The sequence below is a fragment of the Chiloscyllium plagiosum genome, unplaced genomic scaffold, assembly GCF_037043375.1.
Source record: "Chiloscyllium plagiosum isolate Xiang-an unplaced genomic scaffold, Cpla_swu_hap1 HiC_scaffold_8, whole genome shotgun sequence".
In the NCBI taxonomy this organism is placed as follows: Eukaryota; Metazoa; Chordata; class Chondrichthyes; order Orectolobiformes; family Hemiscylliidae; genus Chiloscyllium; species Chiloscyllium plagiosum.
In genome coordinates this window covers 104,935,743-104,958,217 of record NW_028270146.1, presented here as the reverse complement: position 1 = coordinate 104,958,217, position 22,475 = coordinate 104,935,743, and the positions used below count along the sequence as shown (strand labels likewise).

General features: G+C 41.5%; 1 protein-coding gene across 2 annotated transcripts in view; it reads left to right on the top strand.

Moving 5' to 3' along the window:
• ttbk2a (tau tubulin kinase 2a) overlaps positions 1-22,475 on the top strand; it is a 306,526-nt gene that overhangs the window by 274,413 nt on the left and 9,638 nt on the right. For both annotated transcript variants that reach the window (XM_043698390.2, XM_043698389.2), the window contains one exon: positions 14,896-16,334. In XM_043698390.2, the coding sequence (XP_043554325.2) occupies positions 14,896-16,334 (1,439 nt within the window). The remainder of the gene's footprint in view (positions 1-14,895; positions 16,335-22,475) is intronic.

Genomic DNA, 22,475 nt, shown 5'->3' with positions numbered 1-22,475 from the left:
ATAACCCTGTATGTCAAATGTGGGTTTACTTTGAGACTTATTTGTTTGTTCCTGATTCTTTTATGGGATGTTGCTGGCTGGGTAAGTATTTATTGCCCGGCTGTAATTACCATTGAGAATGTGGTGAGCCATTTTCTTGAATTGCTGCAGTGCTTGACTCAGTTAAGGAGAGTGTTCCAGGATCTTGACTTGTGCAGCTTAAAGGGAACTTTGTTGACTTGTGCTCTACAGACGGTGGACAGGTGAGATAGTTTGTTACTTGTCTCCGAATCATTAGTCTCTAACCTGCTGTGATAGCCATAGTATTTGTGTGCATTTTTGAATTTGGTCATTCATCTTACAATTTTTGCAAAATGCTGCCTCTATGTCAAGTTAGGATGTCTGTTGTTCTGTGAAAATAGGTTTTACTGTTATGTGGTGCAGTGATTTGAAGCATTAATTTCAGTGTTGATGTAAGCACAGTAGCTTTTGATTAATATTTTATGAAGTGCTGATGGGATATATGAATGCATTGGACTCTGAGATAACAAAGTCTACGAACATTGGAAATTTGAAATCCTGAGGCTTTGGGGATGCCACTTATTTCTTTCTAGTGCGTGCGGATACTTACAAGATGATGAGAATCATGGATGACTATGACGTTTTGGTGGTTTTTAACTCATTTTTCACCCAATTGTAAAATTATCTGAAAGAAATAAAAATGTGGTTCATGTTTCGCTTTTGTTAATGTTCCAGGTCAGCTACCTTGCCTCATTTCAATTATTATATTTTTATTTCTCCATATTATTGATGCTGCTTCATTTTTCTATTCGACATCCTGCTCTTATTGCTTAGCTTTCCTATTTGATTACACTACTCCTGCTATTTTTATGAATTGAACCTTCACTCTTTATACATTCTTCTCTTAATTCATTCTCTTTCAAGACCTTAACATTCCTCATTTTCCTGACTAAATCCTACTATTTGTAGACCTTTCAAACTGAATTGAGGGTCATTAAGATTTCATGGGAAGGAAAATTTAGATTTCTCAATCAAATGGTAACTTGGATGAACAAAATGCCATTTGTAAATGACATTTTTTTTAAATCAAAGTGCTTGAGGGACTTTCGGAAAGACTTGGTCAATTATATAAAAATGGTAAGCCTGGATCATTGTATCAAGTTAAACTATGATGGTTGGTGCTGTGATTACATCTAATAATTGACCACAGGAGTGCTGAGTGCAGGTTTTATGGTTGTTTATTCAAACTGTGCAGGCTGATTTTATTCCAGTTCTACTAGATTAATTCTGAAGAGTATTGGAAAATCCAGTATCTATGTGTGATTTTCTTGGCCATATGGCCACATTTCTCTACCCAATTTGCAATCTTGCTTCAAAAATACATATGAAATAGATGTCTGTTCTAGGTATAGGTTAATGTACTGCTCCTCGGATGCTGCCTGAACTGCTGTGCTTTTCCAGCACCACTCTAATCTAGACTTTGGTTTCCAGCATCTGCAGTCATTGTTTTTACCTAGTCTCCTTCAACCAGTAAAGGGTCATTTAGTTAGATGACGTTTTGTCCATTATCGGTGTCCTTCACCTCCCTGTCTCTAAATTGCTCTGACTCCAAGGACTCTGGAATGTTTTGTTAGCACTGACTGTAGCTGGGGATTCCTGCTGACTCTAACCTCTGGAGTGTCAAGGGTTCACTTGGAGAAGTCTGCTCTTTACTTCTTCCCTATTTTGCCCTTATAGCCTAATTCACTTTAACATTCAGGACAAGAGGACATAAGGTCAAGCAGTCTTGAGAAGTCAAGCCAAGAATAATCAGCACTAGTAGGTCAATTGGTAATATTTGTGCCTTTGAATCAGAGGATTTTATGTACTAAGTCCTGTTCGTGAGACTTCAGCACAGCATTGTAGGTTGACATTTCGGAGCTAGACTATTAGAATTGGCATCTTTCAGATCAGATGTTCCACTGGGACATACAAACATATACATTAGGAGCAGCAGTAGGCAGTTTGAGCCATCAGGCAATATCATAGCTGATATGTTTGTTTTGAATTCCTATCTATCCCTGATAACTGTTGAAACCTCTACCGAATAAGAATCTACCTACCTCCACCTTGAAAATGTTCAATCATTCCACCTACATCACCTTCTATAACGGAGTTCCAAAGTTGCTCAATTCTGTGAGAGAAATATCTCTATTCACCTGTGTTATAGAATTCCATATTTTTAAATGCCCTTTAGTTCTGGACTCCCTTCAAAAAGGATGTATCATTTCCATATCTAGCTCGTCAAGACAATCCAGGATCTTACGTACTTAAATTAAGTCACCCTTCACTCTTCCAAACTCAGATGGAAATGAACCCAACCTGTCCTTTCTGTCCTGTAAGACAACCCACTTATTCCAATCTAGTAAACCTGCGCTGAATTGCTTCCAACATATTTACATCCTTAAATAAGGAGACCATAACTGTATGCACAGTTTGAGATGTGGTCTCACCAATGCCCTGAAGAATAATATACTCTTATTTTCAATTTCTCTTGTCCCATTAGCCTTTATACTTACTGTACTTGCAAACCAATATTTTGTGACCCATGCACTAGAACATTTGGATCCTTCAGTCCATCAGTCTTTGTGATGTGCAGTCTACATATATGGCCTAAGGTGGTCATTCGTGATTCTCAAAAGTGTCCAATCTACCTCATGATTTGGAGATGCCAGTGGTGGACTGGGGTGTACAAAGTTTAAAAATCACACAACACCAGGTTATAGTCCAACATTTTCAAGTGAACTTTTAACAATTGGTGTCATGTTGGCACAGATGATGCATTCAAGGCCTGAAGTGCCCTGTGTGAAACGGTCTGTGCCACAATGTTCAGACTGATTCTAATCTAAAAAACATTTACAGAATCTCACATGGAATCATGCAGTTTCTGAGCAAAATAAAATGTAACTCTGCAAATACAAATTCACCCCCCAAATATATATATATATATATATGTTTATATATATGTGTGTGTATGTGTGTGGGAGGGGAGTTATGGGTGTGTGTGAGTGTAAAGGGGATTACATCTGTGAGAAGGTGAGTGTGGGAGTGTATGTGTGAGCGTATGAGAGATGGTTTGCATGAGTGTCTGTGGGAGTGTCTGTGTATGTGTGTAGTGAAGTGGGGTCACCTGTAGTGTGACATGAGCTCAAGTTGAGGCCATCCCTATGGGTACAGAACTTGGCTATCAGCCTCTGCTCGGCCACTTTGTATTGTTGCCTATCCTGAAGGTCCAAGATCGTATGTCCCTGACCGCTGAAATGTTCTCTGACTGGGAGGTAACACTCCTGTCTGTTGATTGTTGTGCGGTGTCCGTTCATCCGTTGCCATAGCCACTGCTTGGTCTCATCAATGTACCATGCCTCAGGGCATCCTTGCCTGCAGTGTATGAGATAGACAACGTTGGCTGAGTCGCACAAGTACCTGCCACGTATATGGTGAGAGTTGTCCCCAGGCATAATGGTGGTATCGGTGTTGACTCTCTGACACGTCCAGCAGTGTCTGCCGTGACAAGGCTGTATGGTGTTGTCCTGAGAGCCGGGCAGTTTGCTACAAATAATGATCTGTTTGAGGTTTCGTGGTTGTTTAAAGGCGAGAAGTGGAGCCGTGGGGGGAAGGTCTTGGCAAGGTGCTCATCCTCATTGATAATGTGTTGTGTAGTTTTTCAGCTCCTGGGAAGTACTGGCCAACGAAGTCGATTGCAGCTTGTGTCTGTCTCCTGAGGAGGTCATTACGGTTTCTCACTGTGGCATGTCAGAACTGGCAGTTGATGAGTTGAGCATCGTACCCAGTTCCTGTGAGGGCATCCTTGAATACTTCCAGGTGCCTATCACATTCCTCCTCATCTGAACAGATCCTGTGTATGCATAGGGCTTGTCCATGGGGGATTGCTGTTTTAATAGTTTCGGGTGGAAACTGGAGAAGTGTAGCATCGTGTCGTTATCCCTGGGTTTGTGGTAATGAGGTGCCCATCCTTGATAGAGATGCATGTGTTGAAACTTTATTGCTGGAACAGCACAGCAGGTCAGGCAGCATCCAGGGAACAGGAGATTCGACGTTTCGGGCACAAGCCCTTCTTCAGGAATGAGCAGAGAGTGTTCAGCAGGAGAAGATAAAAGGTAGGGAGGAGGGACTTGGAGGAGGGGCGTTGGAAATGTGATAGGTGGAAAGAGGTCAAGGTGAGGGTGATAGGTCGGAGTAGGATGGAGGCGGAGAGGTCAAGAAGAAGACTGCAGGTCAGGAAGGCGGTGCCGGGCTGGAGGGATTCGGCTGAGACAAGGTGGGGGGAGGGGGGATGAAGAAACTGGTGAAGTCCAAGTTCATCCCCTGTGGTTGGAGGGTTCCCAGTCGGAAGATAAGACGCTCCTCCTCCGACCGTCGCGTTGTTGTGGTTTGGCGGTGGATGAGTCCAATGACCTGCATATCCTCGGTGGAGTGGGAGGGGGAGTTGAAATGCTGTGCTACAGGGTGGTTGGGTTGGTTCGTCCGGGTGGCCCAGAGGTGCTCTCTGAATCGCTCCGCAAGTAGGCGGCCTGTCTCCCCAATATAGAGGAGGCCACACCGGCTGCAGCGGATGCAGTAGATGATGTGGGTGGAGGTGCAGGTGAATCTGTGGCGGATATGGAAGTTTCCTTTGGGGCCTTGGAGAGAAGTGAGGGGGGAGGTGTGGGCGCAAGTGTTGCACCTCCTGCGGTTGCAAGGGAAGGTGCCGGGAGTGGAGGTTGGGTCGGTGGAGATGCATGTGTCCAAGAATGAGACAGATTAGAGAGTAGTCCTTGGTGAGTTTGATGGTGGGATAAAACTCGTTGATATCACTGTGTAGTTTTTTTCAGTGACTCTTCGCCAAAGGTCCAGAGGAAGGAAATGCTGTCAATGTGTAGTGTTGACTGGAGGTCCTGCATAGAGAAGAAGTCTTGTTCAAATCAGTGCATGAACATGTTGGCATATTGGGGTGCAAATTTGATCCCCACAGCTGTTCCATCTGGATGAAGAACTGGTTGTCAAAGGTGAAAATGTTGTGGTCGAGGATAAAGCGGATGAGTTGTAGGATGGTGCTCGGAGATTGGCAGTTGTTGGTGTTGAGTACTGAAGCTATTGCCGCAATGCAGTCATTGTAGGGGATGTTGGAGTAGAGTGCTGAAATGTCCATTGTGACGAGGAATGTTCCTGGTTCGCGGGTGCTGAGTTTCTGTAAGAAATCTGTAGCTTCACGATAGAAGCTGAGGGTCCTCTGTGCAACTGGTTTCAAGATGCCTTTGACATAGCCAGAGAGGTTCTCACACAGGGTCCCATTGCCTAATATGATGGGATGTCCTGGTGTATTGGCTTTGTAACTTCAGAAGGCAGTAGAAGTCGCCTATGCGAGAAGGACGTGGGATGAGGGCGTGTGGGGAACTCTGAAGGTCTGGATCCAAAGTCCCGATCGATGAGTTTAGTTCACAGCTGTGATCTTTGGTTGGATCGGCTGGTAGTTGCCTGTAGTGTTCTTGGTTGTTCAATTGTCAGTACACTTCCTTGCAGTAATCTGTTCTGTTCTGACAGCGGCCCTCTGGTGGGGTCTAAGTTGACTCTTTTGGTTACTCCTTTACGGATCCCTGTGATGACTGTTGTGGTTCCTCGGTGGGCTCATTGGAATCACTGCTGGCATCTTGAAGGAATTCCCGGAGTCTCATTTGTCTAATGAATTCCCCAGTGTCTGCTGCAATATCCATAGGGTGTATTTTGGTGGTGAGGCACCACCTACACACACACTCCTACAAACAGAGAGAGAGAGAGACATATATACACACACACACTCTCTGTCTCTGTCTCTGTCTGTCTGTCTCTCTCTCCCTCTCCCCTACAGACATACACACTCACACAGACTCTCATACGCTCACACATACACTTGCACACACATGCACACACGCACCCTCTCACAGACATGTATACCTCTTTACACTCATTCACATGCACACACTCACAGATACTTTTTATAAACTCCCCCCCCCCCCCCCCCCCCCCCCCCCCCCCCCCAACCACACACACCCATACAAATGTTTGTGGAGTGAATTTGTATTTGCAGATTTACATTTTATTTTGCTCAAAAACCGCTTGAATTGATGCAAGATTCTGGAAAGCCATTCTTTAGATTAGAATCAGTCTGAACGTTGTGGCACAGACAGTGTCACGCAGGGCACCTCACACCTACAATGCATTATCTGGGCTGACATAACACCAATTGTTAAAGTTCACTTGAGAATGTAACTTCTAAAACTTACATTTAAAGAATTAAAACTGACATGTTCGTTCTAAAAGATGAAAGGCTTAATAAACAATCCAGGTCTTTTTTGATATATGATTTCAGTTACATCACACAGTAAACTTTTGCTATAAATTCTGTGTCTTACAATCTTATACTCCACAACACCTGATGAAGGAGCAGCGCTCCGAAAGCTCGTGCTTCCAAATAAACCTGTTGGACTATAACCTGATTATAACCTGGTGTTGTAATTTTTAACAATCTATGTCAGATTACCTGGAAGGCCAAGGTATTTAAAACGTTTGAGCTATCGGTGAAGTTAGCTGTTTATCACTGCTATTATGAATTAATACTTACTAATAAGTTAATATTACTACAGTCTGCACTTCCCTTTCACACTGTGTAAATATCACACTTCCCCTTAACTTGATATTCTTGCGAAATATTCAAATGAATTCAAAATGAAAAGCCTCATCAAAATAGTCTTTCAACAGTGCTCAAATTATGCTACCAAAGTATTGTTTGCATGCGTGAGATTATTAACTGAGATTTTGCTTTATATTTCAGCATCTAGCTTCTCATGCTCAGCAGAACCTCTTTCCTAATTATCTCATTGGTTTTTGTATTCAGTGAACCATGAGCACTGAATGTTCTCCTTGCACTGGAAGTTCTCTAGCCAAGAGCAGAAGTTCCAAACCCTAGCACTGAGCAGACAATGAGCTCTTGCTCTTTGCTGCAGAGAACAGTGTCAATCGCCCTGGCTATACTGACCTCCACTACCATTATACAGTACTCCTTTTTGCTATCTCTGTTTGAATGTCTTCCTGTAGCATGCTGTTGGGAACAGTTAGCATATTCACCCTACAACCCTTGCTCTAATCCAAACAAGGCTACAAAAACTCAAACATGTTAGACAATTACAAAGGCTGAGGCTCCTGCTCACTTAGATATACCTAACATGTTCGAGGTTAAAAATCACACAACACCAGGTTATAGTCCCAACAGGTTTAATTGAAAACACTAGCTTTCGGAGCGCTGCTCCTTCAACCACCAGATGGTTCCATCCCAGAGAGTGGAGCACAAGGTCTGGACTGACACTTCACTGCACTACCGATGGACTGCTGGGGTATTGGATATGCAAACTTTTCAGATGTAATAGTAAATTGAGGCTAAATATCATTTATCTATTAATCTGTGGAATATGGTCATATGGGACCAACATCCTTGAAGTAAATTTTCTGGTCCTCGTCTCCTTACTATGTGAGATCTTACTGTGTGCAAATTGACTACTAAATTGCAACCGTGCTCACTCTTCAGAACCAAATTGGCTGCAAGACAAATTGGCATGCTCTGAAATTATGGAAGGTCCTGTGTAAATGCATTTTTTTTAGATTATTGTTTCCTTCTGAAGTAACCTTTCCCCCTTTTGGCAGGGGTGTGGGATCCTCAACAGCAGAGTGGTAAGCAAGGCTCAAAGGGATTCAGTAGTCAAAAATGGTAAGTTGAAACAAGTCAAGCTGGAACATAACAGGGAGAAAGTGAGGTCTGCAGATGCCAGAGATCAGAGTTGAGAGTGTGGTACTGGAAAAGTGTAGCAGGTCAGGCAGCATCCGAGGAGCAGGAGAATCAACGTTTCGGGCATGAACCCTTCATTAGGAATGAGGCTTGTGGACTGGGTGTGCTGAGAGATGAATGGGAGGGGAGTGGGTTTTGGGGGTGGGGTGGGGGGGGAAGGTAGCTGAGAATGCAATTGGTAGATGAAGGTGAGGGAGAAGGTGATAGATCGGAGAGGAGGGTGGAGTGATTAGATGGGAAAGGTGTTGGACAGGTCATGACGCCTTGCTGAGTTGGAGGCTTGGAACTAGGATAATGTGGGGGGGAGGGGAAATGAAGGAACTGGTGAATTCACATTGATCCCGTGTGCTTGGAGGGTCCTGAGGTGGAATAAAAGACATCCTTCCTCCAGGCAGCAGGTGGTAGGAGTTTGGTGATGGAGGCAGCCCAGGTTGGCATGGACCAGTTTAGGCTGAGGGGCCTGTCTCTGTGCAGTAGGATTCTGACTCTATGGCTCTATCTGTCACCATTTGCAATTTTGAAAAATGGCATCTTGTTTATTTCTTTACTGCAGAGTTGTTTTGAGTTTTTATATAAAAAAGTTTAACACTGTTTTAATTTCTCCTCAGCCATATTGGAAGAATGTCACTAAGCAAACATTCCTACTGGTCATACATGGCCAAAGCCCTTTAGTGAAATCCAAACATGTTTTTGCCACTTTAGAATTAAATAATGCAATATGATGCAATAATGGTTGCCTGTCTGGAGTTTTATATTAAGCCAAAGGCTGAGGCATTACTAAGAAACTGATTGCCATCTTGTGGTCAAGAAATGAAGCAGGTCTGGAGATGACATTGTTGACTCTACTTTCTTGCTGCAAATAACTATTGTATCTGAATTTGCTTTGTGAAAGCCTGTTTGCAGAATTTTTGTTTGCCTTTTTTTTCTGGCAGTGAGTCATTCACTGCCATGTTACTGCCTTGAAAGTTACTCTCTGGTCATACAATGAGAGATATGGAAGTAGAAGTTATTTACTCGTCTGGCTGAGGTGGATCACCAAAAAGCAGTCCTTTCCAGCCCTTAGCCAGATGTGAAACCTTGATGCCAACTGAGCTATGTGGGTTTGAATTAATCAAACTGTTGTAATTCTAGATGTTACAATGCTCCATCTACATGCCTTGGTAGCTTTCCTAGATACAATCTAATAGGAGAACCACATCCAGATTGTTCACAACAACAATAAGCACCTTTTAAGGAAGTGAAACATTCCAAGGCACTTCACAAAAGCTTAATCTGGCAAAAAAAAATGATCAAGCATGAGGAGATATTCAGACAGGTAACCAACTGCTTGGTCAACAGGTTTTTAAGCAATGTCTTAAAGGGCAGAGAGCTTGATTGTGAAGTATAATGTGGATGGATGTGAGTTTATCCACTTTGATAGCAAAAACTTTGGAAGATAGGTTATTGTATGAAAAGGCGGATGTAGATTGGAAAAGGCGGGATTTGTGTATCCTTATACACAGTTGCTGAAAGTAAGCAGGCAAGTGCAGCAGAAGGTGAAGAAGGCATGTAGTATGTCGGCCTTCAGAGTGAGAGGATTTGAGTGTTGGGACAGACTATCTTGCTGCAATTTTACAGGGTGATAGTGAGACAGCATTTGGAATATTGTGCAGGGGATTGGGGAGGGGGGGGGGGGTGCTGAGGAACCTAGAAAAACTTTAACATGTCTTGATTGGGCCAACGCATAATGGATGTTCCCAATGACCAGGAAGTCCAGAACTGGGAGTCACAATCTAAGGATATGGGGTAGGACATTTAGGATTGAGATGAGAAATTTCTACTCAAGCCTATGTAAATCTGTGCCTTAGAAAGTTATTGAGGCCAAAACATTGAATGTTTTCAAGAAGAATTTAGATATAGTTCTTCGGGCCAAAGGTATGAAGGAGTATGCAGCGACAGCAGGAACAGGGTACTGAGTAGGATGATCAGCCATGAACATTTTGAATGGTGGAGCAGTGTTGAAGGGATGAATGGTCTACTCCTGCTCGTATTCCTATGTAATGCAGCCACAAGATATGGTATGACATCATAATCCAGCAACAAAAGTTTGAACAGTTTACATCAAAGATGGGGAAAATATTTGAGAATTATTTTGCTGTGTAAGTTAAGTTGTGACATTTGTTAACACTGGTAAGTAGATGTACAAAGAAATGTGAACAAAAACAGAAATTCAAGGTTTGCGTAAAGATTTGTAGCTCGGGTGCCAGTTGCCGTGGTTGTGGGTATGTTTGCCGAGCTGGGAAGTTAATTTGCAGACATTTTATCCCTTATCTAGGTGACATCTTCAGTGCTTTGGAACCTCCTGTGAAACAGAACAGTTCTGAGGAAGGGTCACCCGACCTGAAATGTTAACTCTGATTTCTCTTCACAGGTGCTACCTGACTTGCTGAGCTTTTCTAGCAATTTCTTGTTTCTGATTTACAGCATCCGCAGTTTTTCCAGTCTTTGTACAAAGAAATGTATTGTGTGGTAAATCATACTGTAAACCTGAAATATATATAGAAAATGCTTGAAGTATTGAGCAGGTTCGGTAGTATTTGTGGTGAGAGAAACTGAGCTAACCTTTCAGGTTGATCGTTCACCAGGACAGTTTCTATTTTTTTTACTTATGAGTGATTGTTCATTTAAAAGGTACCTTTCTCATTCTCACAAGATCATAAAATGCTTCACACCAGTGGAGTATTTTTCCCAACTGTCATGGTAATGTAGGAAATGATTATTTAACCCACAGTGATGTCCAATACAGAACAATGCAGTAATGGCAGATAATCTCTTAAACACATAAGAACAGGAGTAGGCCACTAAGTCAATCGAGCCTTCATGTTTGATTAAACATTTCAATGTCTTTTACCTACCCTATCCCCATAACCTGTTCCTCCATTGATAATCAAATAAATATCAACCTCTTCTTTAAATATACTCGAAGACTGAGCTTCCAAGCTCTTTGAGGTAGACAACTCCAAAGATGCACCATGCTCTTGAGTGCAGAATGTTCTCTTCATCTCAGACCTCAAATGGCATTCCCCTTATTTTTATGTCGCATTCCCTGTTCTGGACTGTCCAAACAGAAGAAACATCTTGCTTGCATCAACTATTTGTATTCCATTAAGTATTTTGTAGGTTTCAATGAGATCACCTCTCATTCTTCAAAATTATAGATAATACAAGCCGAATTTGTCCAGTTGATAGAACAGTGTCACCATCTTGTGAAGACATCTGGTAAACTTTCATAGTACTCCCTGTATGGCGATAACATCTTTGAGATACTTCAGAGTCCAGTCTAAGTAGGCTCCCATATAATTCCCATTCCTGATGAAGGGCTTATGCCTGAAATGTTGACTGTCCTGCTCCTGACCTGCTATGCTTTTCCAGCACCATACTTTTCAACTCCTATATAATTGAAGCAGGACTTCAATACTGCTGTATCAAATCTTTGAGGAGAAAGTGAGGTCTGCAGATGCTGGAGATCAGAGATGGAAATGTGTTGCTGGAAAAGCGCAGCAGGTCAGGCAGCATCTAGGGAACAGGAGAATCGACGTTTCGGGCATTAGCTGAAGAAGGGCTAATGCCCGAAACGTCGATTCTCCTGTTCCCTAGATGCTGCCTGACCTGCTGCGCTTTTCCAGCAACACATTTCCATTGCTGTATCAAATCCTCTTGCAATAAAGACTAACATTGCAATAACTTTTCTAATAGTTTGCCACAGCTCCATGTTAGTCTTATCAACAGGAATACCATTGTCACAGAGTTTGGGGCTCGACTAAGTGCACATTGTTCATTGGTAGTTTCTTCCATTGGTCTTCAGTTCCTTTCTTTCCTCTGGTGCTTCTCAAAATAACAGGCTTGATGTGTCACTGAAAGTAATTAAGGAAAAGACAGTCTTCTATTTTCAACTGCATTTTTCTTTTGAATTAATGAATCAATAATTGCTTAATCTGGAATTCCTGGGCTTCCAGTATTCTACCAGGTGAAACAATTCAAAGAACCACAAAAGAAGTTCTGTTGTTTATGGGCCAGGAGGAGCAGAAGCATTCCTTCTAAATGCAGCAAATTTAGCACAACATGATCTGACCCTCTCAATCTCTGATTATCAATCCCCTACAGTATCCCCCAGCTATCTATAACTCATTCTTCTTCCCTCCCAGCGGTCTGTGGCTCATTGATCCCTGCCATTCTGTCAGTTAGTGACCACAATTTGGTTATGTTTACTTTAGCAATGGAAAGGAATAGGTATATAATGCAGGGCAAGAGTTATTGCAGTGGGTGGGTGGGGGGAGGGTGCAATTATGGTGCAATTAGGCAAGATATCGGATGGGGAAGGAAACAGCAGAGGATGGGTACAATTGACTTGGAGCTTATTCAACGAACTGTTACTGTGTGTCCTTGATAAGTATAAACCTGTCAGGCAGGGAAGAAATGGTTGAGTGAGGGAGCCGTGCTTTACTAAAGAAGTTGAATCTCTTGTCAAGAGGAAGAAGAAGGCTTATGTTGGATGAAGTATGAAGGCTCAGTTAGGGTGCTTGAGTTAGCCAAGAAAGACCTAAAGAGAGAGCAAAGAAGAGCCAGGAGGGGATGTGAGAAGTTGTTGGCACATAGGATTAAGGAAAACCCTAAAGGTTTCTATAGGTAAATCAGGATTAAAAGAATGACTAGTGAAAGATTAGGGCCAATCAATGATAGTGGGAAGTTGTGCATGGAGTCAGAGGAGATAGCACACTGGAAAAAAACAATTTTGTCAAGAGAATACTGAGATACTGGCTAATAGACTGGACAGGATTGAGGTTCACAAGAAGGTGGTGTTAACAATTCTGAAAAGTGTGAAAATAGCTAAGTCCCTTGGACCAGATGGGATTTACCCTAGCATTCTCTGGGAAAGCTGGGAGGAGATTGCAGAGCCTTTGCTTTGATCTTTATGTCGTCATTGTCTACAGGAATAGTGCCAGAAAACTGGAGGATAGCAAATATCCCCTTGTTCAAGAAGGGGAGCAGAGACTACTCTGGTAATTATAGACCAATGAGCCTTACTTGGGTTGTGGGTTAAGTGTTGGAAAGGTTATAAGCGATAAGATTTGTAATCATCTAGAGAGGGATAATTTGATTAAAGATAGTCAACATGGTTTTGTGAAGAGTAGATCATTCCTCACAAACCTTATTGAGTTCTTTGAGATGGAGACCAAACAAGTGAATGAGAGTAAAGCGGTTGATATGGGTTTCAGTAAGGTGTTTGATAAGGTTCCCCACTGTAGGCTATTGTACAAAATACGGAGTCATGGGATTGAGAGCGTTTTAGCAGTTTTGAGCAGAGGTTGGCTAGCTGAAAGAAGACAGAGGGTGGTGGTTAATGGGAAATGTTCATCCTGGAGTTCAGTTACTAGTGATGTACCGCAAGGATCTGTTTTGAGTCCACTGCTGTTTGTCATATTTATAAATGACCTGGATGAGGGTGTAGAAGGATGGGTTAGTAAATTTGCGGATGACACTAAGGTCGGTGGTGTTGTGGATAGTGCTGAAGGATGTTGCAGGTTACAGAGGGTCATGGATAAGCTGTAGAGCTGGGCTGAGAGGTGGTAAATGGAGTTTAATGTGGAAAAGTGTGAAGTGATTCACTTTGGAAGGTGCAACAGGAATACAGAGTACTGGGCTAATGGTAAGATTCTTAGTAGTGTAGGTGAGCATGTAGAGCTCGGTGTCCATGTACTGTACGTAGATCCCTGAAAGTTGCCACCCAGGTTGATAGGAAGGCAATAGGGTGTATTCACTTTTATTGGCAGAGGGATTGAGTTTCGGAGCCACGAGGTCATATTGCAGCTGTACAAAACTCTGGTGCGACCACACTTGGAGTATTGTGTACAGTTCTGGTTACTGCATTTTAAGAAGGATGTGGAAGCTTTGGAAAGAGTTCAGAGGAGATTTACTAGGATGTTGCCTGGTATGGAGGGAATGTCTTATGAGGAAAGGCTGAGGAATTTGAGACTGTTTTCATTAGAGAGGTGAGTTAATTGAGACATGTAATATGATCTGGGATTACATAAGGTGGACATTGAGAGCCTTTTTCCTCAGATGGTGAAGGTGAGCATGAGAGGACATAGCTTTAAATTGAGAGGTGATGGATATAAGACAGATCTCAGAGGTAGTTTCTTTATTCAGAGTGTAGTAGCGGCTTGGAATGCACTGTCTGCAACAGTCATAGACTCGCCAACCTTAAGAGCATTTAAATGGTCATTGGATAAACATATGGATGAAAATGGAATCGTGTTGGATAGATGGGCACCAGATTGGTTCCACGGGTCGGCGCAACATCGAGGGTTGAAGGGCCTGTACTGCGCTGTAATGTTCTATGTTCCCTGTGCATTTCGCTTTTCACTGACTCTATCGCTCAAGCTATAGAGTCAGTTCCCCCTCCCACCCCCAACAGTCCCTGAATCCCTGAACTCTCATGCACACACACAGCTGTCCATGGCTTAACTCTCCCATCTCTGCCAGTACAGTCTCCTATTTCCTGGCCCAGACACTATTTGAATTTCTTTTTCCTCCTCCTATCTATGACTTGCTGTTGGGAAGCTTCATTTCAATGTTAATGTTTGGAATGGAATAAATTTACCTTGATAACTTGATAGGAAAACTTGATTGTTTTTTAAATATGAGTTCTCTAGGAAATCTTTCACCTCTTAAAAATAAGGGTCAAGGCCGTTGCTTGTGCTCATGGACTCTTGTTGTATATATTGCATAAACCACTTGTACCAGTACATTATCTAAGCCATGTAGTGTTTGTGGAAGTTACATCCTGGCTGCAAGATGTTGATGCATGATCCCTGTTTTCAAAACCTTATGCTTATATATAACAGGGCAGAATAAATTGTTCTTTGGTAACAATTTTTGAGTATGGTTCTTGGTGATGTTTGAAATATTTAACAATAATTCTTTCAAATGGAGTTCAAGTAAAAGTCAACTGTATGTAAATAAATTGTCTCAAACTTTCATGATCTACGTTTTTTTTAAAGATAACTGCACCCAAGTCTGCAGTCGCACTGACCCATGCTACTGCTGAGGTTATACAGCATGATGAGCATAAGGAGACTGACCAACACAGAATGGAACATGCCACTGATGAAGTACAAAAACTCACATCTCCGGAAGAGAAATCAATGCCAGTTCTGGTACCGCATGACACATTGTGTAATGGCACTTCCAAAGCAGAACTTATGCTGGAATTAGATAAAGGGACAACACAAGAGAGAGAGACTGTTGTGACTGGCACAGTAGAAAGCAGTAATCAAGGGAATGTAATTGCAAAAACTAGTGTCAGGTCTGACCACAACAGAGATGACTCCCTCAATTCAGCTCAAGAAGTCAATAAATGTGAAGAAGATCATGTAATTTCTGGAGATGTAGCAAGTCAACTTGATGAAGAACAGTGCCCTTCAGGTAAAAATGAATCCATAAGTGACCAATTACATCCAGGCAATGGACACAGCTCAGTGGCACAACTAGAAACCTTGTCTTCTGTGCCAAACCAGGAAGGAAACAAATTTCCTGGTCCTCATTTGTCTAATATAACCCAGCCAGTAACATCAGGTGAAGTGGTCTCTGACAGAGAAAAAGATGCTTTACCTACTGTGGAGTATACAAAGCTTGTAATGGATGGACTGCAAGAGAAACTGCATGATGTAGAAGAAAATGGCTTTTATAAGTACATTGAGGATGAGGTGGGTGAGTTACAGTCGTCTTCAAATATTTCATACGAATGTGTAAAAGAATTGCTTCACACCGTTGTTTCTGAGCAAGAAGACCACGCAAATAGTGTGGCAAATTATGGGTCCGAGAAACATTACATTTCTGAGATGATGCAGCGAAAGATTCAAGAACAGAATAATCTTTCAGAGCCAAGTGAACTCAGAAATGGAGATCTGCTTCACATCTTGACAGTTGGTGACAATTCACTGCATCCCAGGAAGGGTGAAGCCAAACCATCTCCACTCCGGCAAAGTCGCATACCAATTCTCGCATCAGATGTAGAAGCAGGTTCTGAATCATCTGTTCCTGTCTCAGCTAAAGAGAAACTGCTCCAGAAGAAAGCTCATCAAATAGACCTGACCAGGCAATTAACTGAAAAGCGACAACATACCTTCAGAACATCCCTTCTAGGTGATCTGTCATCCACTTCAGAGAGATCCCTGGAGGAGAAAGTGTCTGTTCCATCAATGACTTTATCTGATGATGGAACTCATTCTGGACCTCCTCCAGTGAAAACTGAAATGGAACAACAATTGGGCAAACAGTTTGATGAAGACTGTCTAAGTAGTCTTCAATCTCGGCGGAGCAAAATCCCAAGACCTGTTTCATTGACCAATACTGAACAAATCCCCACATCAACCTCATCCCAATTTATCCCAAGACCACCTCCTGGGAAGCCACCAACCAGGCCAAGTGTGGAGGTCAGGTGAGTGCCCTGACTTCGTTACTTGCCTTGTTAGCTTCATTCCAACCTTAATGTTTAGGATGGAACAAATTTAGCTTGATGATAACTTTGAACCAAATCCTCTGTGATGTGAAGCAATGAAAGTTTTGAATTAATTACTTGAGTTTATCTTATAATAACTTCTGTGCATCCTACTGCATGGACATGATAATATAGATACACACACATTGACACATTTAGTTAATCATTAAATCAGAATCTAAACAAATGGCTGACTTACCAACTACCTGAAAATCAGAAGTTTACATTCATTCTCAATTAGTTCCATTATTCAGTGCTTTTCTCAGTGCCCTGCAGATGAAAGTGAATGATTAGGCATTTATCCCTTAAAAATGGAAGTTTACTTACATTTATGTAGTCTTTTCATGATCTTAGAGTAGTCCAAAATACTTCATAGTCTGTGAAGAGCCCTTTTATTTGAAAGTTAGTTACTGTTGTAAGGTAGAAAATATGATAGTCAAGACTCCCAAGCAATATGGTAATGACCGCTGAATTTGTTTTGAGTGCTGAGATGTTTGTGGCAAATTATGGCTCCAAAAAAGGTTACATTTCTGAGACAAGGCTAAGAAAGATTCAGGAACAGAATAATCTTTCAGAACCAAGTGAATTCAGAAATGGAAATCTGCTTCACATTTTGATACCTGGTGACAATTCACTGTATCCCAGGATGGTTGAAATCAAACCATCTTATGGATAGACACGAGTGAGGTGCAGGAAGACTAGAGGTTGGCTAACATGGTGCCATTATTTAAGAAAAGTGGTAAGGAAAAGTCAGGGAGCTAGAGATTGGTGAGTCAGATGTCAGTGGAGGGGGATTCTGAGGGGCAGGATTTACACGTATTTGGAAAGGCAAGAGCTGATTAGGAGTGACCAGTGTCGCTTTGTGCATGAGAAATCATGTTTCACTAACTTGATTGAGTTTTTTGAAGAAGTGACAAAGAACATTGATGAAGGCAGAATGCTGGACATTATCTATATGAACTTTCGTAAGGCGTTCAACAAGGTTCGGTCGACTTGTTAGGTTAGATCACATGAAATACAGAGAGATCTAGCTATTTGGATACAAAATTAGATCGAAGGTGTTATGGACCAGGTGAGACCCCCCTCAAAATATTCTTAAGGTAGCCTAGACCCTAACTTCATATTTTAAAGGCAGATGTGAAGTGGATATTCCAGATGTGATGCAGCTGGTCAAGCCACTTGGTTTTAAGCAAAACAGACTTTATTTAAACACGACAGTTGAAAGACAAACAAAAGAAAACAGAATTTAGAATAATTTAACTGACCCAATACAGCAACATAAGTAAGGAACTTTTCCAAATCCTGCAACATCTCATAAACAGACCCCTTGGCAAAAGATAAATTCAAACGCAGGTTCTTACAGGCCAACAAGATTTCGGAGAGAAAGTCAGCCAGGAATCATCTGCTAAAGCTTGGAACGTTTCTCTATACTGCAGAGCTTCTCTACTACAGCTAAACCAGCAGCTTCTTACTGTTACAACTAAACCAAACTAGAACAAAAACGTGAATGGGGGGAAACTGGCCACTCCCCTGCCATTTCAGCATCTCTTTATTTACAGCCTCTCTTGAGGAAAACTCAAGAACAAAATAACCTTTTTAAAGTGACAGCGTTGTTACACCTCCCCGGCACCTTAAAAACAATGAACCACCAATATACAAAGATGACTTCATTTAAAACCCCTTAGTCTTACTCTGTTAGTACACTACCAATACAGTTACACTGTATTGACTATAACCATGCAAGCATACTTCCTTCTATGCCCATCTGTTTACTCCTGCACCGCACGCCTCCATTTTTTCATTCACGTCTCGACAATGCATTGGCAATTATGTTTTCTCTTCCTGCCATTTGTATAATTTTAAAATTGATTGGCTGCAATGATAAGCTCCATCTAAACAGTCTGGAATTTTTGTCCTTGAATTTCTCCAAAATCTTCAATGGGTTATGGTAAGTATGTGATAATTGTCTCAGACACATTACTGGCAGCATAATGTTGTAATGCCAACACCAATGTCTCCTTCTCAACTGTCAAATACCTCTGTTAATGAATTTTCAATTTCCTGGAGAAACATCTGATAGGTCTTTCTATCTCCTCGTCATCTATTTTAATAGTACAGCCGTGACATCTACATCCCTCGCATCGATAGCCATCTGGAAATACTTTGTATAATTAGGTGTGGCTAATACTGAGGCCACAGCTTTCAGGCTGTCTCATGCCTTCTGACAGTCTGCCGTCCACTGAAACTTCTTGGACCTCTTCAATAATTCAGTGATTGGAGCAGCTACACTGCCAAAGATCAGTTCAAATTTCTGATAAAATCCACTTAATCCCAGGAATGCTCTCTTCATTGATGGTATAGGAAACTCCCCAATAACTTTTGTTTACACGTTCCTTGGGGAGTGGCCCAATACAACGGCCCAGGAATTTTGACTTGGGCTTTGGCTAATTCACTCTTAGCCAGGTTTATCACCAAGCCTGCCTCCTGAAGTCGATCAAATAATTCTGATAAATTCTGCAAATATTCCTTCCATGTGTGACTAAAAAGCACCAGGTCATCGACGTATACCACACAGTTGGGTAATCCAGAAATTAGTTTATAGGTTAGTCTTTGAAATATGTCTGATGTATTTTTCATACCAAATGGCATGAGTTTAAATTGATACAGTCCATTCGGCGTTATAAGAGCCAAAATTGTCTTCGCTCCTTTGGATAAAAGGACTTGCCAGTACCCTCTGAGTAAGCCTACCTTACTTGTTGCTTGTCCCACCTTCCAAACGTGGAATCGGATCTGAATCAGACTTTGTAATTGCATTGACTTTGTGATAGTCCACACGTAACCATTGGTTACCATCTGTTTTTACCATCACTAATACTATGGGTGAGCTCACTGCAAGTCACTTTAATTATGCTGACTTGGAGCATTTTGAACCAGTGTCAACTTTCGAGGGTTAAGTTTATAAGGATGTTGCTTAATCAGAACAGCATTTCCTATATTTACATCATGCACAATTAGATTAATACTTTCCAGCTTATTCCCACATATTTCCCATGCAATAGCAATAACTTCTTCAAATCATTTCGATTTTCCTCTGATAGGTAACTCAATAATTTATCCCAATTTTTGAAAACTTTCTAATTGTCCAATTTAATTTGAGGAATATGTAATTCAGAATCGTCTGAATTTGGTTCTTCTCTCTGCTGTAACTAGTAACACATTTTCCTTTTGCTTTCCTTCCCTATCAAAATACGTGTTGAGTATATTCACATGAAACACTCTGATATTTCTTTCTGTCTGGAGTCCTTATCAAACAGTAAACCTCACTCCATTTCCATTTGATTTGATAAGGTCCACTCAACCTTACTTTTAACGATTCAGCTATCACTGGACGTTAACACTAACACTTTGTCTTCATTAGCAAAATAACGAGTTTTTGATTTCAATGTTTCATCATATATTGTGATATTTTTAAAAGTTGTCAAGCCAAAGCTCTACTTAACCATTCCCTAAAACGTGACACACAATCCAAATATGTGGTCTCTGAATTCCGACTCAACAATTTTTCCTTGATCAATTTTAGTGGTCCTCTCACTTCATGCCCAAAAACTAATTCAAATGGATTGAATTTGGTTGATTCATTTGGTGCATCACTCATGACAACAAATACAAATGGAATTCCTTTATTCCAATCATCTGGATAGTCTTGACTATAAGCACTTAACATTGTCTTTAATGTCTGATACCACCTTTCTGGTGCTCTGTGCAATTCTTGATGATATGAAGTGGGTTTGAATTGTTATTCCTAAGCCGTTCATAACTTCCTTGAATAATTTCGATGTAAAATTTGACCCTTGATCTGATTGTATCTCAGTGGGTAGTCCATATCTCGTGAAAAATTTGAGTAACTCTTGTACAGTCCTTTTAGCTGTGATATTGTGTAAAGGAATGGCCTCATGGAAATCCAGTGGACGCATCCATTATTGTTAACAAATACAGTTTTCTGTTTTTTGTCGTAGGTAGGGGTCCTATGCAATCAATTAAGACTCTTGTAAAAAAATTCCTCAAATGCAGGAATGGGTATTAAAGGTGTGGGTTTTATTACTGCTTGTGTTTTTCCACTTACCTGACATGTATGACATGTCTGACAAAACTCACTGACATCCTTGTGCAGTCCAGGCCAGTAAAAATGATTTTTTTTTATTTAACTTGAGCTTTTCTGACCCCTAAATGATCTCCTACTGGTAATTAATGTACTAGATGTGACGCCACCTTTCTGTAACCCACTGGTAATACAGCTTAATGAACTTCTGCCCAATTCTCATCTGCCTGAATATGTGATGGTCTCCATTTCCTGTTCAAAACTTCATTTTTAAGATAGTAGCATTCAGGGATAAACTCAGATTCTTCTTCTGTGTGTGCTTTTTGTTAGAATTGCTTCAGTTTTTCATCTTTCTGTTGTAACTCGGTTAATTTCTCTGAGCGGAGGAGAGAGTGAGGACTGCAGATGCTGGAGATCAGAGCCGAGAGTGTTGTGCTGCTTCAGCACCGGGGACCTTCTCAGCTGCCCCCCACCATGTCCCATTTATCTCTCATCCGCCCGGCCCACAAGCCTTATTCTTGATGAAGGGCTTATGCCCTAAACGTTGATTCTCCTGCTCTCAAATGCTGCCTGACTGGCAGCACCACACTCTCGACACTAATTTCTCTGAGCTAAAACTATCCACTTTGTCCTCCACCTGTTTCTGTTTTGTCACAACCATTTGATCAGACATGGTTTCTGATAATTCTACTTCAACTTTCTTATCTGTATTCCTTGATTTATCCTCCTGTTCCCAACTGGTGACTACGTGAGCTTGTTTACCACACAGTCAGGAAAAATCCCAGGATATACTTCCTATAATACCTCATTTGCCTGATTTTCCACTGGTTTTTCAATCACAGTAGGCAACACTCCTACCTGTGACCCAGTGATATTGTTAGCACGGACAAATTGTATTCCTGGAACCAAGAGTTCCTCCAGTAATCCTACCATGGCTTCACTTTTCACTGGACATTCTAACCTCACTGCATGACTGAGCACTTCTTGTCCCACCATGAATTGCATGTACAAGCACTTTTTCTGGCAATAGTCCTTCTGAGTTACATATCTCCTCCTCTCTTAGCATCAAAGATTGACATGATCCTGTGTGTCTTAATACTGTAACTTCTTTACCTGCTCCTCCTGACCAATGTGAGTAAACATTGCCATTGCGAGTAAATAGTTTAAGAAGATCCGGCACCACCTCCTTAACCAACTTCTGACCAGGTTGTACACTCTGGTGCAGCTTTTCAGCGTCCACTGTCCTTTCCTTTACCACTTCAACAAAATTCACTGGTTATCCTGTTTTCCTACATTTGTCTTCCCATTTGTCTTCCTACATTTGAACTTCAAGTGGCCTACTTCATTGTGAAAACACAGGAGCTTTTTAACTTGCCTTTCCCCTTCATGGGGTCCTCTTTACCATGTGGTAAGTTATCATTCAGACCTTCACCAAGATCTACTTTTCCTTTACCACGTGAGTATTTCTCCTTCCCCAATTTTTATCCCTCACAGATTGATGTTGGAAGCCAAACTTTGATTTATAAACCAACTCATAATCATCAGCCATTTCAGCTGCTAATCTTGCCATTTTAACTCTCTGCTCTTCCACATGAGTTCTCACTATTTCATGAAGTAAATTTTTGAACTTCTCCAAAATAATCGTCTTTCTCAGAGCGCCATATGTTTGATTTTGTTTTAATGCCCTTATTCACCTATCAAAATTGCTTTGTTTGATCCTTTCAAACTTGACCTGGGTCCCTCCTCAGATGCTTGAAACATTGTCTGTAGGATTCCAGCACAAGTTCATATGCACTTAAGATGGCTTTCTTCAGCTCCTCGTACTGCCCAGATACCTCCTGTGATACTGATGCGCATACCTCAGTAGCTCTATCTACCAGCTTTGTTGAGATCAACAAAACCCATGTGGTCACTCGCCACGTGCTTGGATATATTTAAACATATCCCCACCAGGCCTTCAGCTATGATGGGTTTGCTCATCC